A 16,929-nucleotide genomic window follows, 5' to 3' on the forward strand; every position below is an offset into this window, starting at 1 on the left:
ACCCAGGCTGGAGTGCAATGGCGCGATCTCGGCTCACCGCAACCTCCGCCTCCTGGGTTCAGGCAATTCTCCTGCCTCAGCCTCCTGAGTAGCTGGGATTACAGGCACGCACCACAATGCCCAGCTAATTTTTTGTATTTTTAGTAGAGACGGGGTTTCACCATGTTGACCAGGATGGTCTCGATCTCTTGACCTCGTGATCCACCCGCCTTGGCCTCCCAAAGTGCTGGGATTACAGGCTTGAGCCACCGCGCCCGGCAAACTTGACTTTTTTATAAGAGATTTTTAAGGAAGAAAAAAAGGAACAATTACAACAATTGGTTGTTCATATGCAGAATCCTATCACTCTTCTGGCATTTTATATCACAAGGCCTCAAAGTGTTTTACAAAAACAAGTCACGTTTTACACTTAAGCAACCATGCATGCTCACAGAAAATTTAAACTGTGTACACAGAGGCTGACTACCTTAAGATCACACACACAAAAAATCAGTCACAAGGCTCAGCATTTTGTATAGTGCAACTGAACTCTAATTCTATGATGAAGAAAAGTCAGTGTTTAATAGAATTTTTAAGGGTATATGTGAAAAATTGTTTGAGAGTGGCTTTGCATGGCCTGGGTCATCCTGACCTGGCAACACAAAACAATCCAGCTGGTTTTATGGCTTTTTGGCTGTACCGTGTTAAGAGCAGAGCCACTCAGGCAACTCCTTGACATTTTAAAGAAAGCCTAGCACTCTGAAATGGACTGGGGCCGACAGTAAATCAAAGAGTAAATGGCTTGAGCCTCTGTGCTGAGGTGAGTGTGGAGTCATAGAAATATTACCTAATTCAAGGAGAAAAAAGTCTTAGGCTCAGCCTGCAGTTCTGCCTTCCAACACTCTGGAAAGTGGCCGAATGGGTATTTTCAAACAATCCTGGCCAAGCCACAAAATGACAAAATAAAAAACACTGAGAGTCAATAAAACCAACTTGAATAGTACAAGAAAAAAATACTCAAGTTAAATTAAAATATATTTCACATGTATTTTATATGAATTTTTATCACAGGGGATAAGAAATATAAAAACAGAAGCAAAAAATGTAACAACCAAATTAGATCATATTTTTTTCTCTTAAAGAAATAAAAATGATAATACAGTAAGTAGTGCAAAGAAGTGGCAAAACACAAAATTAATAATTTAGAAGAACTGAAAAGATTGTCAGAAGCTGGAAAAGACAAAGATTATAGCCAAGAACTGAAAGTCAACACTAACAAGGAAAAGCAAAGACAGGAATCCCAAGATATGGCTGGATTAAACAAAATCTAGATAATTGTTAAAAAGAAAAAGAAAAAAAACATATACTTAGATTCACAACTGGAGACTAGCAGAAGTGCCTGAGACAACAGAAAAGACTAAGACTAAGGAAAACAAAATGAAAGAAGTGATGTGGGTGAGGGTACATGGAATCACAGCATGAAAAGTGAACAAGGCTACTGTCTGTTGCCGCTCAGGAATAAATCTCAAGAACTCAAAATATCTAACTCTAAAAGCAAAGAGACTGCCAACGATAAAAATTCAGATGAACAGGTAATTTCTGACATCAGCTCTTAGAAGAGAAATGGCTGAAGAAGAATCATGCAAAATAAGAATAGGCTAACATCAGCTAAGCAGCTAGCAAAGGTAAATCTCTCTTTGAAAACAAAAGAACACTTAAATCCATAACACTGACCTAAGGGGATTTGTCAACAAAAACCTACAGCTAAATAGATAATTATATATGCAAAATGTATGCAGGCAATAAAATTGTCTTAATTATTGGATTCAATCACTAAATCTCTTTTTTTACCTGTCCAAAAGATTTTCGTTTTGCTATAAAAGAGTTTTAAGATACTTATTTCAATAACCATTATAAAAATTCTTGCCCTTCAGCCTTATTCTCATGACAGCCATCACATGACCCCCCTAAACACACCTAGAATATAAAGCTAGTTCAAAGGACTTAGATTTAATTTCTAATTTCCTATTAGTATCAACACCAATTTTTAGTTTTATGGGACTTCAAGAAGCAAATATAAAACTTTATTACACATGATAGTAAAAACAACTGACTGTTTATTGCTGTTTTAAGGCAGCACTAGGTTTTATATATAATTCAGTAATTTCAAGTACCTCCCTGACTGAAAGCCTCAAAATGTACACAAAATGTAGGACAAATAAGCACAAAATACTCACTTCAACAGTCTCAACTTTTTCCTCATGGGGATGTGGTGTTCTTGGGTAGACATCAAGAAGATGAGGTGGTGAATCAAAATGCAATCTTTTGAGATTTCTTTTATTAAGACCTTTACAGTGCAATTCATCAAAGTTAGTCCTCCATAATAAGACCTATTAAAAAAGTCAATGATGTGGGCAGTTATTGACTTGCGTGTACAAGTAATAGAGCTAATTTTAAAAACCACAATATATAGAATTGTCACCCAAAGTAGACAGAAAGGCTAGAAACATATTTTAACTATGTTGCTATTTTTCGATATCTTTTTTTAAGGTGTGGTGGGGGGAAAGATTTAGCATTTTGAATTGCCTTCATATCTGTTTAAAATTCATATTAAGAAATTGTCTCTTTATCTTAAAATTCTTTTTGGTCAAAGCCCAAAACCATGTTTTTGCCTTGATCATTCACTTCATTCAATAAATCTGGCCATGAATGAGTTTTGGTCATTTCAAATAAATGCAGATTTGCTATATAAATGATTTATATTTATCATCCTCAAGAAGCTTAAGATTAGGCAATGATTCAAGCAAAAGTGCTATATACTTTCTGAAAGTGGACATGTATTGTAAAGTGAGAAAAAGAAAATAACTATTTGAGTTCCCAAAACTTAGAACTGGTTCTGTCTTAGTTACGAGGTAGCAGACTTTATGGTACTAATTAAAATATAAACTCATTGACAATCACCTTAACATATACAAACTAGCTGGTTGTAAAACTCTTAGCTGAGGTCAAGGATTCCTTTACCTTAACCAAATCAAAGAGGGAGCTGAAAGATTTACAAACCTGTGTGTCTGCACCTCCTGATGCGAACAGCTCTCCACCTTTTGAAAATGAAACAGTAAAGACAGGCCCCTAAGAAATAAAGGGAGATAAAGAAAAAAGTACTCGGTAATGCTTTTTCATGGCCAAGAGGACTATGGATATCAATTTCTCATCCTAAGTTATGTATACTACTAATGCAGTAAGTCTGATAAAACACATCAGTTGCTAGCAACTAATGCTGACAGAGTAAAGATAATCAAAGAATCAACCCAATCATATTAAAACACAAATAAATGATATTAAAAAGTATTAAAAATTAATTTAAAAAATAACCTTTTCCTCCTTTCAAGAAAAGCTTGTACATGTGTAAGTTAATAAGAATTTCTGTTAAGATTTTCTGGCTTTGGACTGTGTATTCAACCAAACAGTAGCAAAAACTGAATGATAACTATGTAGGTAATGGGAATGAGGCTATTTACATAAAGTCCATTTCCTGCCCAATGGGCTTCACTGAGTTCTCCCTTCATGTAGGCAACCATAAACTACTAAAAGTTTAAAGAGCAGAACACAGATAAGAGGAGAGCTGTGACTGATGAAAATCAGTATCACAATTGTGAGAAGGATGAATTGGAGTAAGATGCTTGGTTGGAGGCCAGTTAGGAAGTTACTGTGATTATCTAGGTGGAAGGTAATGAAAACCTGAAATTGAGCAATTACTGCGGAGTTGGACAAAACTGCGCTTGGTACAGTCACAAGATGCATAGCCTCTAGGTCAATTTTTCAGTCCAGTATGAATAAGTATTTCTTATCTCAAACATAATATATTCTGGCCGAGCACGGTGGCTTACGCCTGTAATCCCAGCACTTTTGGAGGCTGAGGCGGGTGGCTCACCTGAGGTTGGGAGTTTGGGACAAGCCTGACCAACATGGAGAAACCCCACTTCAACTAAAAATACAAAATTAGCCAGGTGTGATGGCGCATGCCTGTAGTCCCAGCTACTCGGGAGGCTGAGGAAGGAAAATCGCTTGAACCTGAGAGGCGGAGGTTCTAGTTAGCCCAGATTGCGCCATTGCACTACAGCCTGGGTGACAGAGTGAGGCTCCGTCTCAAAAAAATATTAATATATTCTGTATGTTTTTAATATGTCTTTAAATCTACATAAGAAAAGTTTTAGGGAAAAACATCTTGTATCTTTCCAAGTAGACTATCCCAGAGATTCAGGTTATAATATTAATAGTTTCATAAACACCTTCACTTCCAGAATAAAATTCCATCTTCATGTAGTATTTTCCTCCTGAAATACTGTGTTTATCTTTTTTTCCCTATTATTTTGTACTTTTTTCATGGATATTTCAATCATTGACCACTTTTATTGTTGTGTTTATTCAGCCTAAATCCATGGATATGCATATATTTAAGCTGCTTAGTGTTTATTTCCGCTTTACCCTAACACCACTGCAGAATAAATAATAACGCAAAGCAGGAAACCAGGCAGGACCGGTGAAAAAGAACTTCTTCTCTTCTAGGCTGCAAAGCTCATTCTATTTCTAGATATAAACAGCTTATACTTGTTAAAGGAAGTACCTTAAAAAAAAAAGGATGCATTCTAAAAAATTCAGAGAAGTTTGAATATTTTCTGGAAGAAAGGAATAGTTTATATACTCAAGAAAATTTAAGTTGCACACAGTGGCTCACACCTGTAATCTCAGCACTTTGGGAGGCCGAGGCAGGTTGATTACATGAGGTGAGGAGTCCAAAACAAGCCTGGCCAACATGATGAAACCCTGTCTCTACTTAAAAAAAAAAAAAAAAAAAAAAATTAGCTGGGTGTGGTAGCATGCACCTGTACAGGAAGTTGAAACAGAAGAATCGCTTGAACCCAGGAGGTAGAGGTTACAGTGAGCTGAGATCATGCCACTGCACTCCAGCCTGGGTGACAGAGTAAAACTCCATCTCAAAAATAAATAAATAATAAATTTAAAACACTTTTCTATAATGCATTATATGTTGGGGAAGGTATCCTTGCACAGGCTCAATAAAAGGCACCCCTCTTACCTACTTGGTTCTAAACCAATTGAGAAATAAGACAAAGAAGTAAGGCACATGAGAACTGAAATATCACCTTTCTGTCTAATAAATGCTTGTAAAAAGATAACGTGGCTTTTATGTGTAACACAAATAGGCTTTCTAAAACTGATGCCCAGAATGGGTCACGGGCAAAACTAGACAAGGGCAGGTCTCCCCACAAGGAATAGCAGAGAAAAACAGTGAAGACAGGCTCACTCCCAAAGGCAGGAGAGTAGAAGATGTTAGGCTGTGCTTACCCAATTTTTTCTAAACCCACCAATCAAATTACCAGAATGAGGGGGAGGTGTGAGAGGCTGGGTGTCAGAGCTAAGTGGTAATCCCCACATGAAGGAAAGATTTGAAGTAAGGAATCTACTTACCCATCACCATTTACCCAGTAAATCTATACAACATACTGATAAAGACATCAATAGAGGATTCATTTAATGGCCATTGAAAGATATACATTGATTTTGATAAGAATTACAACAAATAATACTTCTAAGAGTTGCTTCCAGAGGATAAAAACAGCTATGGAAGTAAAAAATGTTTATGATAGCAGCAATGTATAGCTATGTCTGGAAAAATAATAAAGGGGTATAATAAAATGGATAAAAATGTAAAGCATATATTATTTTATATTTGTATATATAAAAGCAAGAATCTGAGTATTAATACCGTATGTCCTTGAAGTGTATAGATGAGCCTTCCTTCTAAGAGGTCCAGAATCTTAAGGGTACCATCTGAAGAAGCTGTGATGAGATAGTTACCCGAAGGATGGAATGATATGCAATTAACTCCACTGCTGTGAACTGATTTGTAGAAAAGACAAGCAAAAAATTCAAAGAAAAATTCTTACTTTTAAAGACACCCCAGTTCCTTATTAGAAATATTAGGTTGCACACAAGAGCACTGTTTCCACAACAACAAAATTCTATATAGCTCACTAAAACGATTATTTTGGCATCATACAGCATTAAGCTTCTAGTGAGAGCCAGAATAACTTTAAAAATGAGGCTGTGTCATGGAAAGGCAATCTTATTGACCATATTACTATAAAGTCTTTGGATATATTGCCAAAAACCGACAGTTAATTATTACCAGCTCAGATAGGGTATATAACCTAGCTTCAAATTAAAGGTAATAACCAATTAGTGGCTTGGGATTAAAGGAAGAAGAGTCTGGAGATATGTTTGAAAAGGGCACAGTCCTGCTATCATGCTTGACAATTTACAGTCCTGCTATCATGCTTGACAATTTGTTTCCAGACAGCATCCTTCCAACAGGAGGCAGTATAACACAATGATCAAAAGTTAATTTTTCTATGCACTTTGTAAGCAGGAAGACCTAAGTAGTTCTACTGATTATTTGAGCAAGTTACTTACCCTATTGAAATCTCAATTTCCTTATCTTTAAAATGTGAATAATAATGATACCTCTTAGGAATATTGTGAAGATATGGCACAGTGTCTGATACATGGTAAACCCTGGATATGCTACTATGTTTAATGATAATTTGGATTTAATATAAATCAAATATAAACCAAGAAAATTCACCTCTCTCTCTTTTTTTTTTTTTTTTTGAGACAGAATTTCACTCTTGTTACCCAGGCTGGAGTGCAATGGCGCAATCTCGGCTCGGCGCATTCTCGGCTCACCGCAACCTCCGCCTCCTGGGTTCAGGCAATTCTCCTGCCTCAGCCTCCTGAGTAGCTGGGATTACAGCCATGTGCCACCATGTCCAGCTGATTTTTTGTATTTTTAGTAGAGACGGGGTTTCACCATGTTGACCAGGATGGTCTCGATCTGTTGACCTCGTGATCCTCCCGCCTCGGCCTCCCAAAGTGCTGGGATTACAGGCGTGAGCCACCGCGCCCGGCCGAAAATTCACCTCTCTTTTAGTTCAATACATAGGCATAGCAGGTAGTTGTTTTCTATCAATTATAATACCTATTTGTGCTCACATAACTTCCTGTGATTCAGGATTCAGAGTCATTTCTGTTCCTGACTTCTCACACAATGCTGATAACCAGAGTTTGAAAATCTTAAAGCAACTTCTTTTTCTTTTTTAGCCCTCACAACATTTTTAAGGTCTCTTCACTTCCTGCTTTCCTTGAGCTTCTGAGGCCCTGTTGTTGAGGGGAGCTAATTATACTATTCTCTAACATGTTCCAAGGCAGCCCATGACCCCAAGTAAGAGAGACAAACCATACCAACAAGGAGAATCAGTCTTTCCCAGAGGAGTTTATTCAGTAACTGAATTTTTTGTTAGGAAAACTGTTACCTTGATAATGCTGTAGTAATTTGTTCACTCTTATGTCCCAGACTTTCACGGTTTGATCAGAACCTGCTGAAGCTATGCATGTACCACTAGGGTTAAAGTCCACAAAATTTGCAAATCTAGGAGGAAAGAATAAGATGACCTAATATTTTAATTTTTTTCTTTTTTTTTTTTTTTGAGATAGAGTCTCACTCTTGTCCCCAGGCTGGAGTGAAGTGGCGTTACTGGCTCACCACAACCTCTACCTCCCAGGTTCAAGTGATTCTCCCACCACAGCCTCCCGAGTAGTTGGGATTATAGGAGTGCGCCACCATGCTCAGCTAATTTTTGTGGAGACATTTTAGTGGAGACATTGTTTCATCATGTTGGCCAGGTTGGTCTCCAACTCCTAACTTCAGGTGATCTGCCCACCTTGGCCTTCCAAAGTGCTGGGATTACAGGAGTAAGCCACCACTCCTGGCCATATTTTAATTTCTTTGCTCTCAATTACTTATTAATTTTTTATTTTATTTTATTTTGAGACAGAATCTCACTCTGTCACCCAGGCTGGAGTGCAGTGGCACAATCTCGGCTGACTGCAACCTCTGCCTCTTGGGTTCAAGCGATTCTCCTGCCTCAGCCTCCAGAGTAGCTAGGACTACAGGCGTGTGCCACCACACCCAGCTAATTTTTTGTACTTTTAGTAGAGACAGGGTTTCACCATGTTAGTGAGGATGGTCTCAATCTCCTGACCTGGTGATCTGCCCGCCTCAGTCTCCCAAAGTGCTGTGACTACAAGCATAAACCACCATGCCCGGGCCCCATTTCTTTATTTAAATTGTTATAATCAAATGTCTCCTTAGCAAAGTAACCCACAGAAACAGAGTGTACTTACCCAATGAAATCTGAGAAGTTATTAACACATTGCTTATTTGTGGTGTCCCAAATTTTAATAGTTTTATCCTCACTACATGACACAATTAGTCTTCCATCAGGTGAAAATCTAGAAAGAAGAAAGATATTATATGTGAAAGGCTCTGGAAAGTCACCACCTCACCTCTACACCACAAATAGATCAGGCTGTAAATATTAATACCAGAGACCGACCACTGTTACCATCCAACGCAGTAAAGTCATAGACTGCAGCCAAGATCTTCATCATGACAAACAACACTGACAGACCATTAAAACATCAAAATATGCTATGTAGACTACACAAGTTTCTTTTTCCTTTTATTCTTTTATTAAAATAATTTCGGTTTTATGGCATCTGCTTTAGGGTTTTGATTCAATTCTATATCCACTCTAAGCCAAGTGCCTTGTTTTTTTTAAAAAACTCTCTTCTATTTCTGTCACTTGCCAGAGTTATCCATATGATCCAAGACAGAGTCTTTATTACTCATCCTACCAAGCCTGCAGTGAAACTTTTTGTAAGAAAGGAAGGGTGTGTTGAGAATTAAAATTAAGTGACATCACCAACAAAAGAATCTAACTGCCCATGCCTGTAACTTCTTGGACTTGGGGAGGCCAGAGAGCTCCAATGGACTGAAAATAGGACAACTCATTTATACAGAACAGAAGTTCCTTCGTGGACAACCCTATCATCCACACACACCATTAAAAAGCAAATAAGAAAAATCTCAGACACCTTGTCTGCTGCTTTTATGCTGTCTATTCCTTTAAGATCCTTCCCAAAGTACTTTTTAAATTTTTTGGCCACGATGTCTTTTAAATATAAATAGAAGAGCAGAAGACTACAGAGAAAATGAAAACAAATTTTAGACTACTAGAAAACTGAGTAGTATTTTTATTATTAATATTTTAGCAGTAACAAAAACCAAAAAGACAGATTTAGGTCACAGATTATATTTCAATTTTATTTGTAGTTTCCCTCTACGCCCAGAGTCAAGATTACTGTAAGTCATTAATTAAGGGTGTGGAATATAATTGAAGATTTTTCTTTTTGTTCTCTCCATACTCCCATTCTTAAGGCTGACCTAAAATTCATTTTTTTGTGACAGAAACTTTGCATCTGGAGTTCACAGATTCACACAGAAAAAAGACACACAGAAGCATAATTAGGTTCCATGTAAAATAATATTTAAAAATTCAAGAAGGCCGGGAGTGGTAGCTCACGCCCGGAATCCTAGCACTTTGGGAGGCTGAGGCAGGTGGATCACCTGAGGTCAGGAGTTTGAGACCAGCCTGGCCAACATGGTGAAACTCCATCTCTACTAAAATAGTCAGGCGTGGTGGCAGGTGCATGTAATCCCAGCTACGCAGGAGGCTGAAGCAGGAAAATCGCTTGAACCCAGAAGGCAAAGGTTGGAATGAGTGGAGATTGTGCCACTGCACTCCAGCCTGGGTGACAGAGCAAGACTGTCTCAGAAAAAAAAATGTCAAGAAAACAACGTTTCAAGGAAAAATTTTCCTTGCTGGGTAGTTTACTCTGATTTTATAGTAAGTAATAATTTATTAATATTTTCTTTTAGAAAATGTGAGAAAGACTCAAATATGAAGGGCAGTATTATAAAAAGTCTCCAAACAGAGGCAGCTCATTGTATATAGACCCTGGGGGAAAAAACTTACTCAGTATCCCCATGGATAAACTTGGCACAATAATGGTAAACAAACTGTCCAGGCATGGTGGCTCATGCCTGTAATCTCAGCACTTTGGGAGAACGACGTGGGTGGATCATCTGAGATCAGGAGTTGAGACCAGCCTGGCCGACATGGTGAAACCCTGTGTCTACTAAAAAATACAAAATTTCACAGGGCTTGGTGGCAGGCATCTGTAATCCCAGCTACTCAGGAAGCTGAAGCAGGAGAACTGCTCGAACCTGAGAGTCAGAGGTTGCAGTGAGCTGAGATCATGCCACGGCACTCCAGCCTGTGTGACAGAGTGAGACTCTGTCTCAAAAGAAAAAAAAATTATAAAAAACTAATGCAAGGAATCAAATTGTGTTACTTACTAAGCCTCTTTTTAAAAAAAATTACTTAATGTGACTGTTAAGTGACCAGAATATTTCTATTAGAAGACTTAACTCTTACATTTCAAGAAAGCAATTATGAAGAAAAATATTTAATAAAATGAAATACTTAGAAAATAACAAAGTATAAAAATATTCTATGACATCAGCCAAATACTACCTCCACCATCACATCATTATCCTACTCATATTCCTTGAGCACACATGTCCTAAAATGGTTCTTAATACATCTTATTTAATTTTCAGCATAACCCATCAAAACAAAGCAATAGCTTATCTCAATATACAGTGAAGAAACAGAGGCACATAAAGGATAAGTAACTGCCAGCGTTATCATGTCAGTGGGGAAAGGGGTCTGGATTTGAATCATGCAATCTGTTTCCACAGCCAAACCTCTGAACCACTTTGCTTAAGTCTCTGTCAAAAAGGAAAGTGTCTTCTACCAGCCCAAATTACTTACAGCGCTGGAAGTTCTGCGTGGCTTCTGTGTAAACAACAGAAGGTTCTAAAGTGGAGAGGAAACACGAGGCAGTGCTGTTAGAAGGCTATATACCGTCCTTGAACAAAAATCTGTGTGTGTAGCCATAAGCTGTAGGTAATACAGGCATGGTCCCTGTCCTTGAGGAGTTTATAGGAAAGATTTTCACCCACTGATTCATTCAAAGATTCCCTGAGCACTTGTCAATACCTCACACTGGGCACAGCCATGGGTAGTAGGAATATAGCTGTGAATGAGACTGGCAAGATCCCTGCCCTCGTGAGGCTTTTGTTCTATAGAGGAGGGAGGGCACACAAAAAACCTAATTTTAGAAAGTGATATGAAAAAGGGTTGTAACAAAACAAGTGCCAATTTGTCACTTGACGCTCCATAGAGGAAACAGGATTTTAAAGAAACTTGCAAATGAGGGAAACCATTATCTTGGTCAGCTATAAGTGCCTCCTGAGCAGAAGGGTTCATAGCTGGGAGAAATTTCCCAGAGGAAAAGAAATGAAGGGGATGTGAACCTCGAATGAGTGAGTACAGGCGGTAGCTGGGAAGAACCTGGTGACAGAAGGAGGAGAGGTTTCTACCATCAACTTAACAGAAACTAAGGGGACTGAGGTTAAGGCCTTGCCCCTGCTCTGGTCACTGCATTATAATCTTGCATATGCTCTCTATATGAGTTTTTTGCATCTGGGGTGGCTGAAAGTGAGAATGATGATTTCTATTTCCTCCTCCTCCCTTTTATTTTTAATTAGATACATCAAAAATAGGTTAGCAACAAACAGGCTTCTCTTTGCTCTGATTAGGAAAGGTTAGTCCTTTATTGTCAGGTCTCACATAACATCTAATTAGACTTTTAAGAATTTAAAGATGATATAAAATTTCTACTAAGACATTAATAGATTTCTGACTCTCTTAATTTAGTACTACCCAACCACCTTTAAAAACTTCTAGAAAGTATGTCACCAAGATGGGTATTATATTAGTCAATAGTGACTACTGAATTCAAAAACATGAGGAAATTATTTTTCTTTTCTTTTTCTTTCTTTTTTTTTGAGACAGGGTCTCACTTTGTCACCCAGGCTGGAATGCAGTGGCCTGATCTCGGCTCATTTCAGCCTCAACCTCCAGGGCTCCGGTGATCATCCCTCCTTAGCCTCCCAAGTAGCTGGATAGACAGATAGATAGATAGTACTTTCATAAAAAATTCAAATTTTCCTTTGGCTATTTCTTATCTTTAGAATACATATTCTTTAAAAACACATTCCCAGCACTCAGGGCGCTGGGAGCAAACAGAGTAGGCACTATTTCATGTCCCATAAGACACAAATTATTAGTAAGAGAAACTGAAGCCAGCAGCCCTTCAGTAGGAACAGGAAGCAGTAAAAAGTAGTGGAAATAAGACTGCTCAGTAAGTATTCGAGTCCTGAATTCTAGCGCCAGTTCTGCAACTGTCCAGCTATTGAACCTTGTAAACTCACAACCATAATGACCACCATTTCCTATTTGTATAATGAAGGAGTCTGGATTGAATCAGCCCTAAAATTTTCACAGACTCATTAAAACTTGGCAGTCTCAGAGTTTGCTTTGATGGAATTTGATGTTTACAGGTTGAAGGTGAAGTTCAAGTCAATAAGCAAAACATTTACTTTTTTTAAGTGTTGGTCAGCATTAGAAAGGAAACCATCTGTTGACTACAGTAGCAGGATTCATTTCTGCAACTGCGGAGAGACAAAAAGCAGGTGAAAAAATATAAAAAGATCAAGTGTGCCATGAAAATTATTTGTTGGGGAATTTCCCATCTATGTGCTCAGACTTCGTTCCTGGAATCTCCACCCATGAGTACAACTGCTAGCTGGGCACCTCCTCTTGAATATCTTGCAGAAACCTCAAGCTTTAAACTTGTCCAAATGAATTCACCCTCTTCCTCCCAAAGAGGAAGGTTCTCTTCTTCTCCTTCTCTTTCTCCAGTGTTCTGTTTCTCAGTAAATGGTTTCTCAAGCCAGAAACTCAGGGGTCTGACTTGATTCCTCTTTCTCTTCTACTTCCCTGTTCCAATCCATTATTGGGTCCTGTCTCCTCAAACCACAATTGGCCCTGCTGTCTTCCACTATCCACAAGCAACAAAAGTGATCTTTAAGTCTTAAATCAAATTGGGTCATCTTTCTGCCTAAAACTCTTTCGTGGTTTCACATTTCCTTTGGGGAGAAGTGTGACATGCTCACCACTGCTCATAGCCCTCCAGGACCCATCCTCCTGCCTCTTCGTTTTCATCACCCTCCTCTTCCTTACATTCTCTTAGGTTCCCTGTTCTTGTTCAGGTGTTTCCTCACATGCTGTTCCCTGTGCCTCAAACATTGCCCAATAGTTTTTACCTAGTTTAAAATCTATAAAAGGATTTCACACATCCTTCAAGCTCTCTGCTTCAGTGTCACTTCCTCAGGAACAGCCTTCCTGAACACTGTTACCAGTAAGCTAGCACCCCAGGAAGTGTTCTTGGAGTTGCCCACATCCTTATTTATTTATGTATTCATTTATTGAGAGACAGATTCTCGCTTTGTAGCCCAGGCTGGAGTGCAGTGGCAGGATCTTGGCTCACTGTCATCTCCACCTCCTCAAGTGATTCTCAAGCCTCAGCTGTAATGTAGCTGGGATTACAGGTGTGTGCTACCACACCTGGCTAATTTATGTAGTTTTAGTAGAGATGGCCTTTCGCTTGTTGGCCAGGCTGGTCTTGAACTCCTGACCTCAAGTGATCTGCCTGCCTCAGTCTCCCAAAGTGTTAGGATTACAGGCATGAGACACCCCATCTGGCCCCACATCCACATTTATACCCGAGTGCTCCATGCTGGCTTACTTAATAGAATATAAGCTCCAAGATGAGGCAGCTCACATCTGTCTTACTCAATGCTATATCCCCAGAGCCTGGCACTGAGTAGGCCCTCAGTAAATGTTTAGGAAATTTTTCAAAAAATTCTAAGGAATTTAAACTGACTTAATATTATATATAGCCAATGTAACCTGAGAAAAATCTTTATAATTCATTGTACAACAATATGAATATACTTAATGCCACAGAACTGTATACATAAAAATGGTTAAAACGGTACATTTTGTTATGTATATTTTACCACAATTTTACAAAATCTTTTCAATTCACATGGTCAAAAGATCACTTTGTAACCCTACCAACAACTAAAAATCATAGGCAGATATTTACTCAAAAAAATTAATACTGGAAAAGGAGTAGTGCTGAAAAAGTTCTCTACTACATTAACTTCTACTTATTTTTTTTTATTAAGAACACTATAAAGAAATGTAAGTTATCCCACACATTATATGCATTATTTTTAAAAGCATAGGGCTATATTAATTTTAACTTTTAGAAAAATTCTTTTGTAATTAAAAAGATATTTCTCACTTACTTACATATATTTCAAATGATGTTTTCTTCATCATTAAAGTTATTTTTTAAAACTGAGAAATACAGAAAATTTTCAAAGTCCAGATCTTGTCACCCAAACACAATCACATTTATTATCTTGTATATAATAGACACCTCATCTTTTGTTCATGCATAGGTCTTGTAAAATACAACTGCTGAATTCCATGCCCCTATGTAAACCTATTTTTATGCCATAACATGCATATATACTCCCTTTTTACTGGTTACATCATAATCTAAATATATTTAACTAAGTTTTTATTTGGAATAAAAATTGGAAAAATTGGTTCTTTCTAATTGCTCATCATTATAAATTATACTGAAAGCAATACCTTTGGATTTAAAGCTTTTTCAAGTGATTACAAAAAAAGTATTTACTTTGGACACATTTTTGGTTGTAGAACCACTGCAACAAAGATGCCTGGCATATTTTGCAAATAGACTTACAAAAAGACTATACTATTTACATTTTAAAAGCATGAATATATTTCCCAATATATTTCTTTAAATTAACCTTAGTTAAAAATTAGATGACCACAAAGTCTAGAGAAATCACCTATTCACTTCATCTTACACTAATGGGCACCATCTCTGTGCCACATGGAATAAGCCTGGGCTCCAAGAACAAACTCATAGTTAAGTACTGGGCATGAGACAGACACAAAATTTTAATCACTCAAGTCTATGGCATACATTTAAAATTCAAATACTAAAGGCAGAAACAATTGGTCTAGGATCCTCTACATTCATCTAAGTACCCTGTCCATGCACTGGGAGGAAGAGCAGTATGACCTGGATTATTTTAAATATCTAGTTTTTAATTCATATATATTTTTTGGTAAAATAAAGACTCAACATTATATTTTTCCAAATATAAATCTAGTTATCTTAACTACCTATTAAATAGACCATACACTGATTGGAAATGCCACCTTTCTTGTGAGTTCCCATATATACAAATATCTGCTTCTGGGCTTTATATGACCTCTTTTCTTAATCTTGTACCATTATCAGCATATTTTAATTACTATGGTTTTATACTATGTTTTAAAAGCTGATTGGACAAGTTTCTTTTATTTTTATTTTTTGAGACAGGGTTACTCCATCAACCAGGCTGAAGTGCAGTGGCACCATCTCAACTCACTGCAGCCTAGACCTCCCAGGCTCAGGTGATCCTCCCACCTTAACCTCCAAAGTTGCTGGGACTACCAGCAACCACACCCAGCTTTGCATGCCACCACACCCAGCTTTGCATGCCACCACACCCAGCTCACTTTTGTATTTTTTGTAGAGACTGGGTTTTGCCATGCTGCCAAGGCTGGTCTCAAACTCCTGGACTCAGGTGATCCATCCACTTCTTGCAAGAGGCTGATAAATCATAAAGCCAACTTAGAAGTCTTTTTTTTTTTTTTTTTTTTTTTTGATAGCATCTCACTCTGCTGCCCGGGTTGGAGTACAGTGGCACAATCTCAGCTCACTGCAACCTCTGCCTTTAGGGTTCAAGTGATTCTTGTGCCTCAGCCTCCCAAGTAGCTGGGATTACAGGTGTGCACACCATGCCTGGCTAATTTTTGTATTTTTAATAGAGATGGGGTTTTGTCCATGTTGGCCAGACTGGTCTCAAACTCCTGATCTCAAGTGATCCACCTACCTGGGCCTCCCAAAGTGCTGGGATTACAAGTGTGAGCCACCTCACCTGGCCCTAATTCTTGTCATTTTTCCTTGGCTATTCTTACATATTTATTACATCCATGTGAAATTTAAAGCTGACTTGTCAGGTTCCACCAATTCCTTGGACAAAATTTCCAGTTCTGGCCATGGGGTAGTAATGGTTATCAGACTTACTCCTCTACCATAAACAACCATACAACTGCGCCAAACATATGAAATAACTGTATTTAGGAACTAGGCAAGAGACAGCATAGGGTTGTGCATCTTGAGAGATGGGAAACACATGAGATAAGCACAAAATCTGTCCCAGATTTCTGCATGGGAGCACCTTCCAAACCATAGTACAAGGAGGTAGAGCCCAAGGAGATAGCAGCAATCTCACTGGGCCTAGGAAACAGAAATCAGAACTCAGGGCTGCTAACGGGCTGTAATTTTGAGGACAGGCTACAAGAGAAGATTTACAAAGAGCAGAATCCCCAAAAAATTCTGCATTGGAAAAATTTACAAGGAACCCCCTTGTATACAATACAATCCCCTTTGTATTGTCAAATACAAAGCTGCCCGTGCAAGGGCAACAAGACTTGGCAGAGAACAACTACTGGGAGGCTGTGAGCAGAACAAAGATTAAAGAGGTTACACAGAACTGAGAGATGTTCAAACTCTGACCAGCCTTTGCTGAATACTCCAGACATTCAGTTGAAACACTAGAAAGGCCACTGGTACTACAGCTCATGAATAAAGACTACACTAGATCTACCTTACACAGGCTGAATTCAAGCCTCAACATAATCTCTTTGGACAAGCAGAAAGTTATTTTCTTACCAGAAAAAAACTTAACACTCTTTAGACAATGACAGTGTAATCGAAACTCTCAAAAATTTAGCCATGTTTGGGTATACAATTAAAAAATCATAGAACATATAAATAAGCAGAAAAATTGACCCATATATGGCACAGATATTGGAATTAGAGCTGTAAAACAATTATTATATA

At 38.1% G+C, this 16,929-nt stretch overlaps 1 protein-coding gene across 9 annotated transcripts in view; it reads right to left on the bottom strand.

Annotated features, from left to right (window-relative positions):
• Nucleotides 1-16,929, bottom strand: part of POC1B (POC1 centriolar protein B) — a 93,360-nt gene that overhangs the window by 38,827 nt on the left and 37,604 nt on the right. For all 9 annotated transcript variants that reach the window (XR_004274828.1, XR_004274835.1, XR_004274834.1 and 6 more), the window contains 5 exons: nucleotides 8,242-8,349; nucleotides 7,371-7,486; nucleotides 5,765-5,898; nucleotides 3,040-3,108; nucleotides 2,217-2,369 (listed from right to left, as the gene is read on the bottom strand). Coding sequence is in view for 6 of the 9 variants with exons in the window: in XM_032297274.1 (XP_032153165.1) it covers nucleotides 2,217-2,369; nucleotides 3,040-3,108; nucleotides 5,765-5,898; nucleotides 7,371-7,486; nucleotides 8,242-8,349 (580 nt within the window). In the remaining 3 variants the exon portion in view is untranslated. The remainder of the gene's footprint in view (nucleotides 1-2,216; nucleotides 2,370-3,039; nucleotides 3,109-5,764; nucleotides 5,899-7,370; nucleotides 7,487-8,241; nucleotides 8,350-16,929) is intronic.

The sequence above is a fragment of the Sapajus apella genome, unplaced genomic scaffold, assembly GCF_009761245.1.
Source record: "Sapajus apella isolate SASKATOON/1434 unplaced genomic scaffold, GSC_monkey_1.0 scaffold2, whole genome shotgun sequence".
NCBI lineage: Eukaryota > Metazoa > Chordata > Mammalia > Primates > Cebidae > Sapajus > Sapajus apella.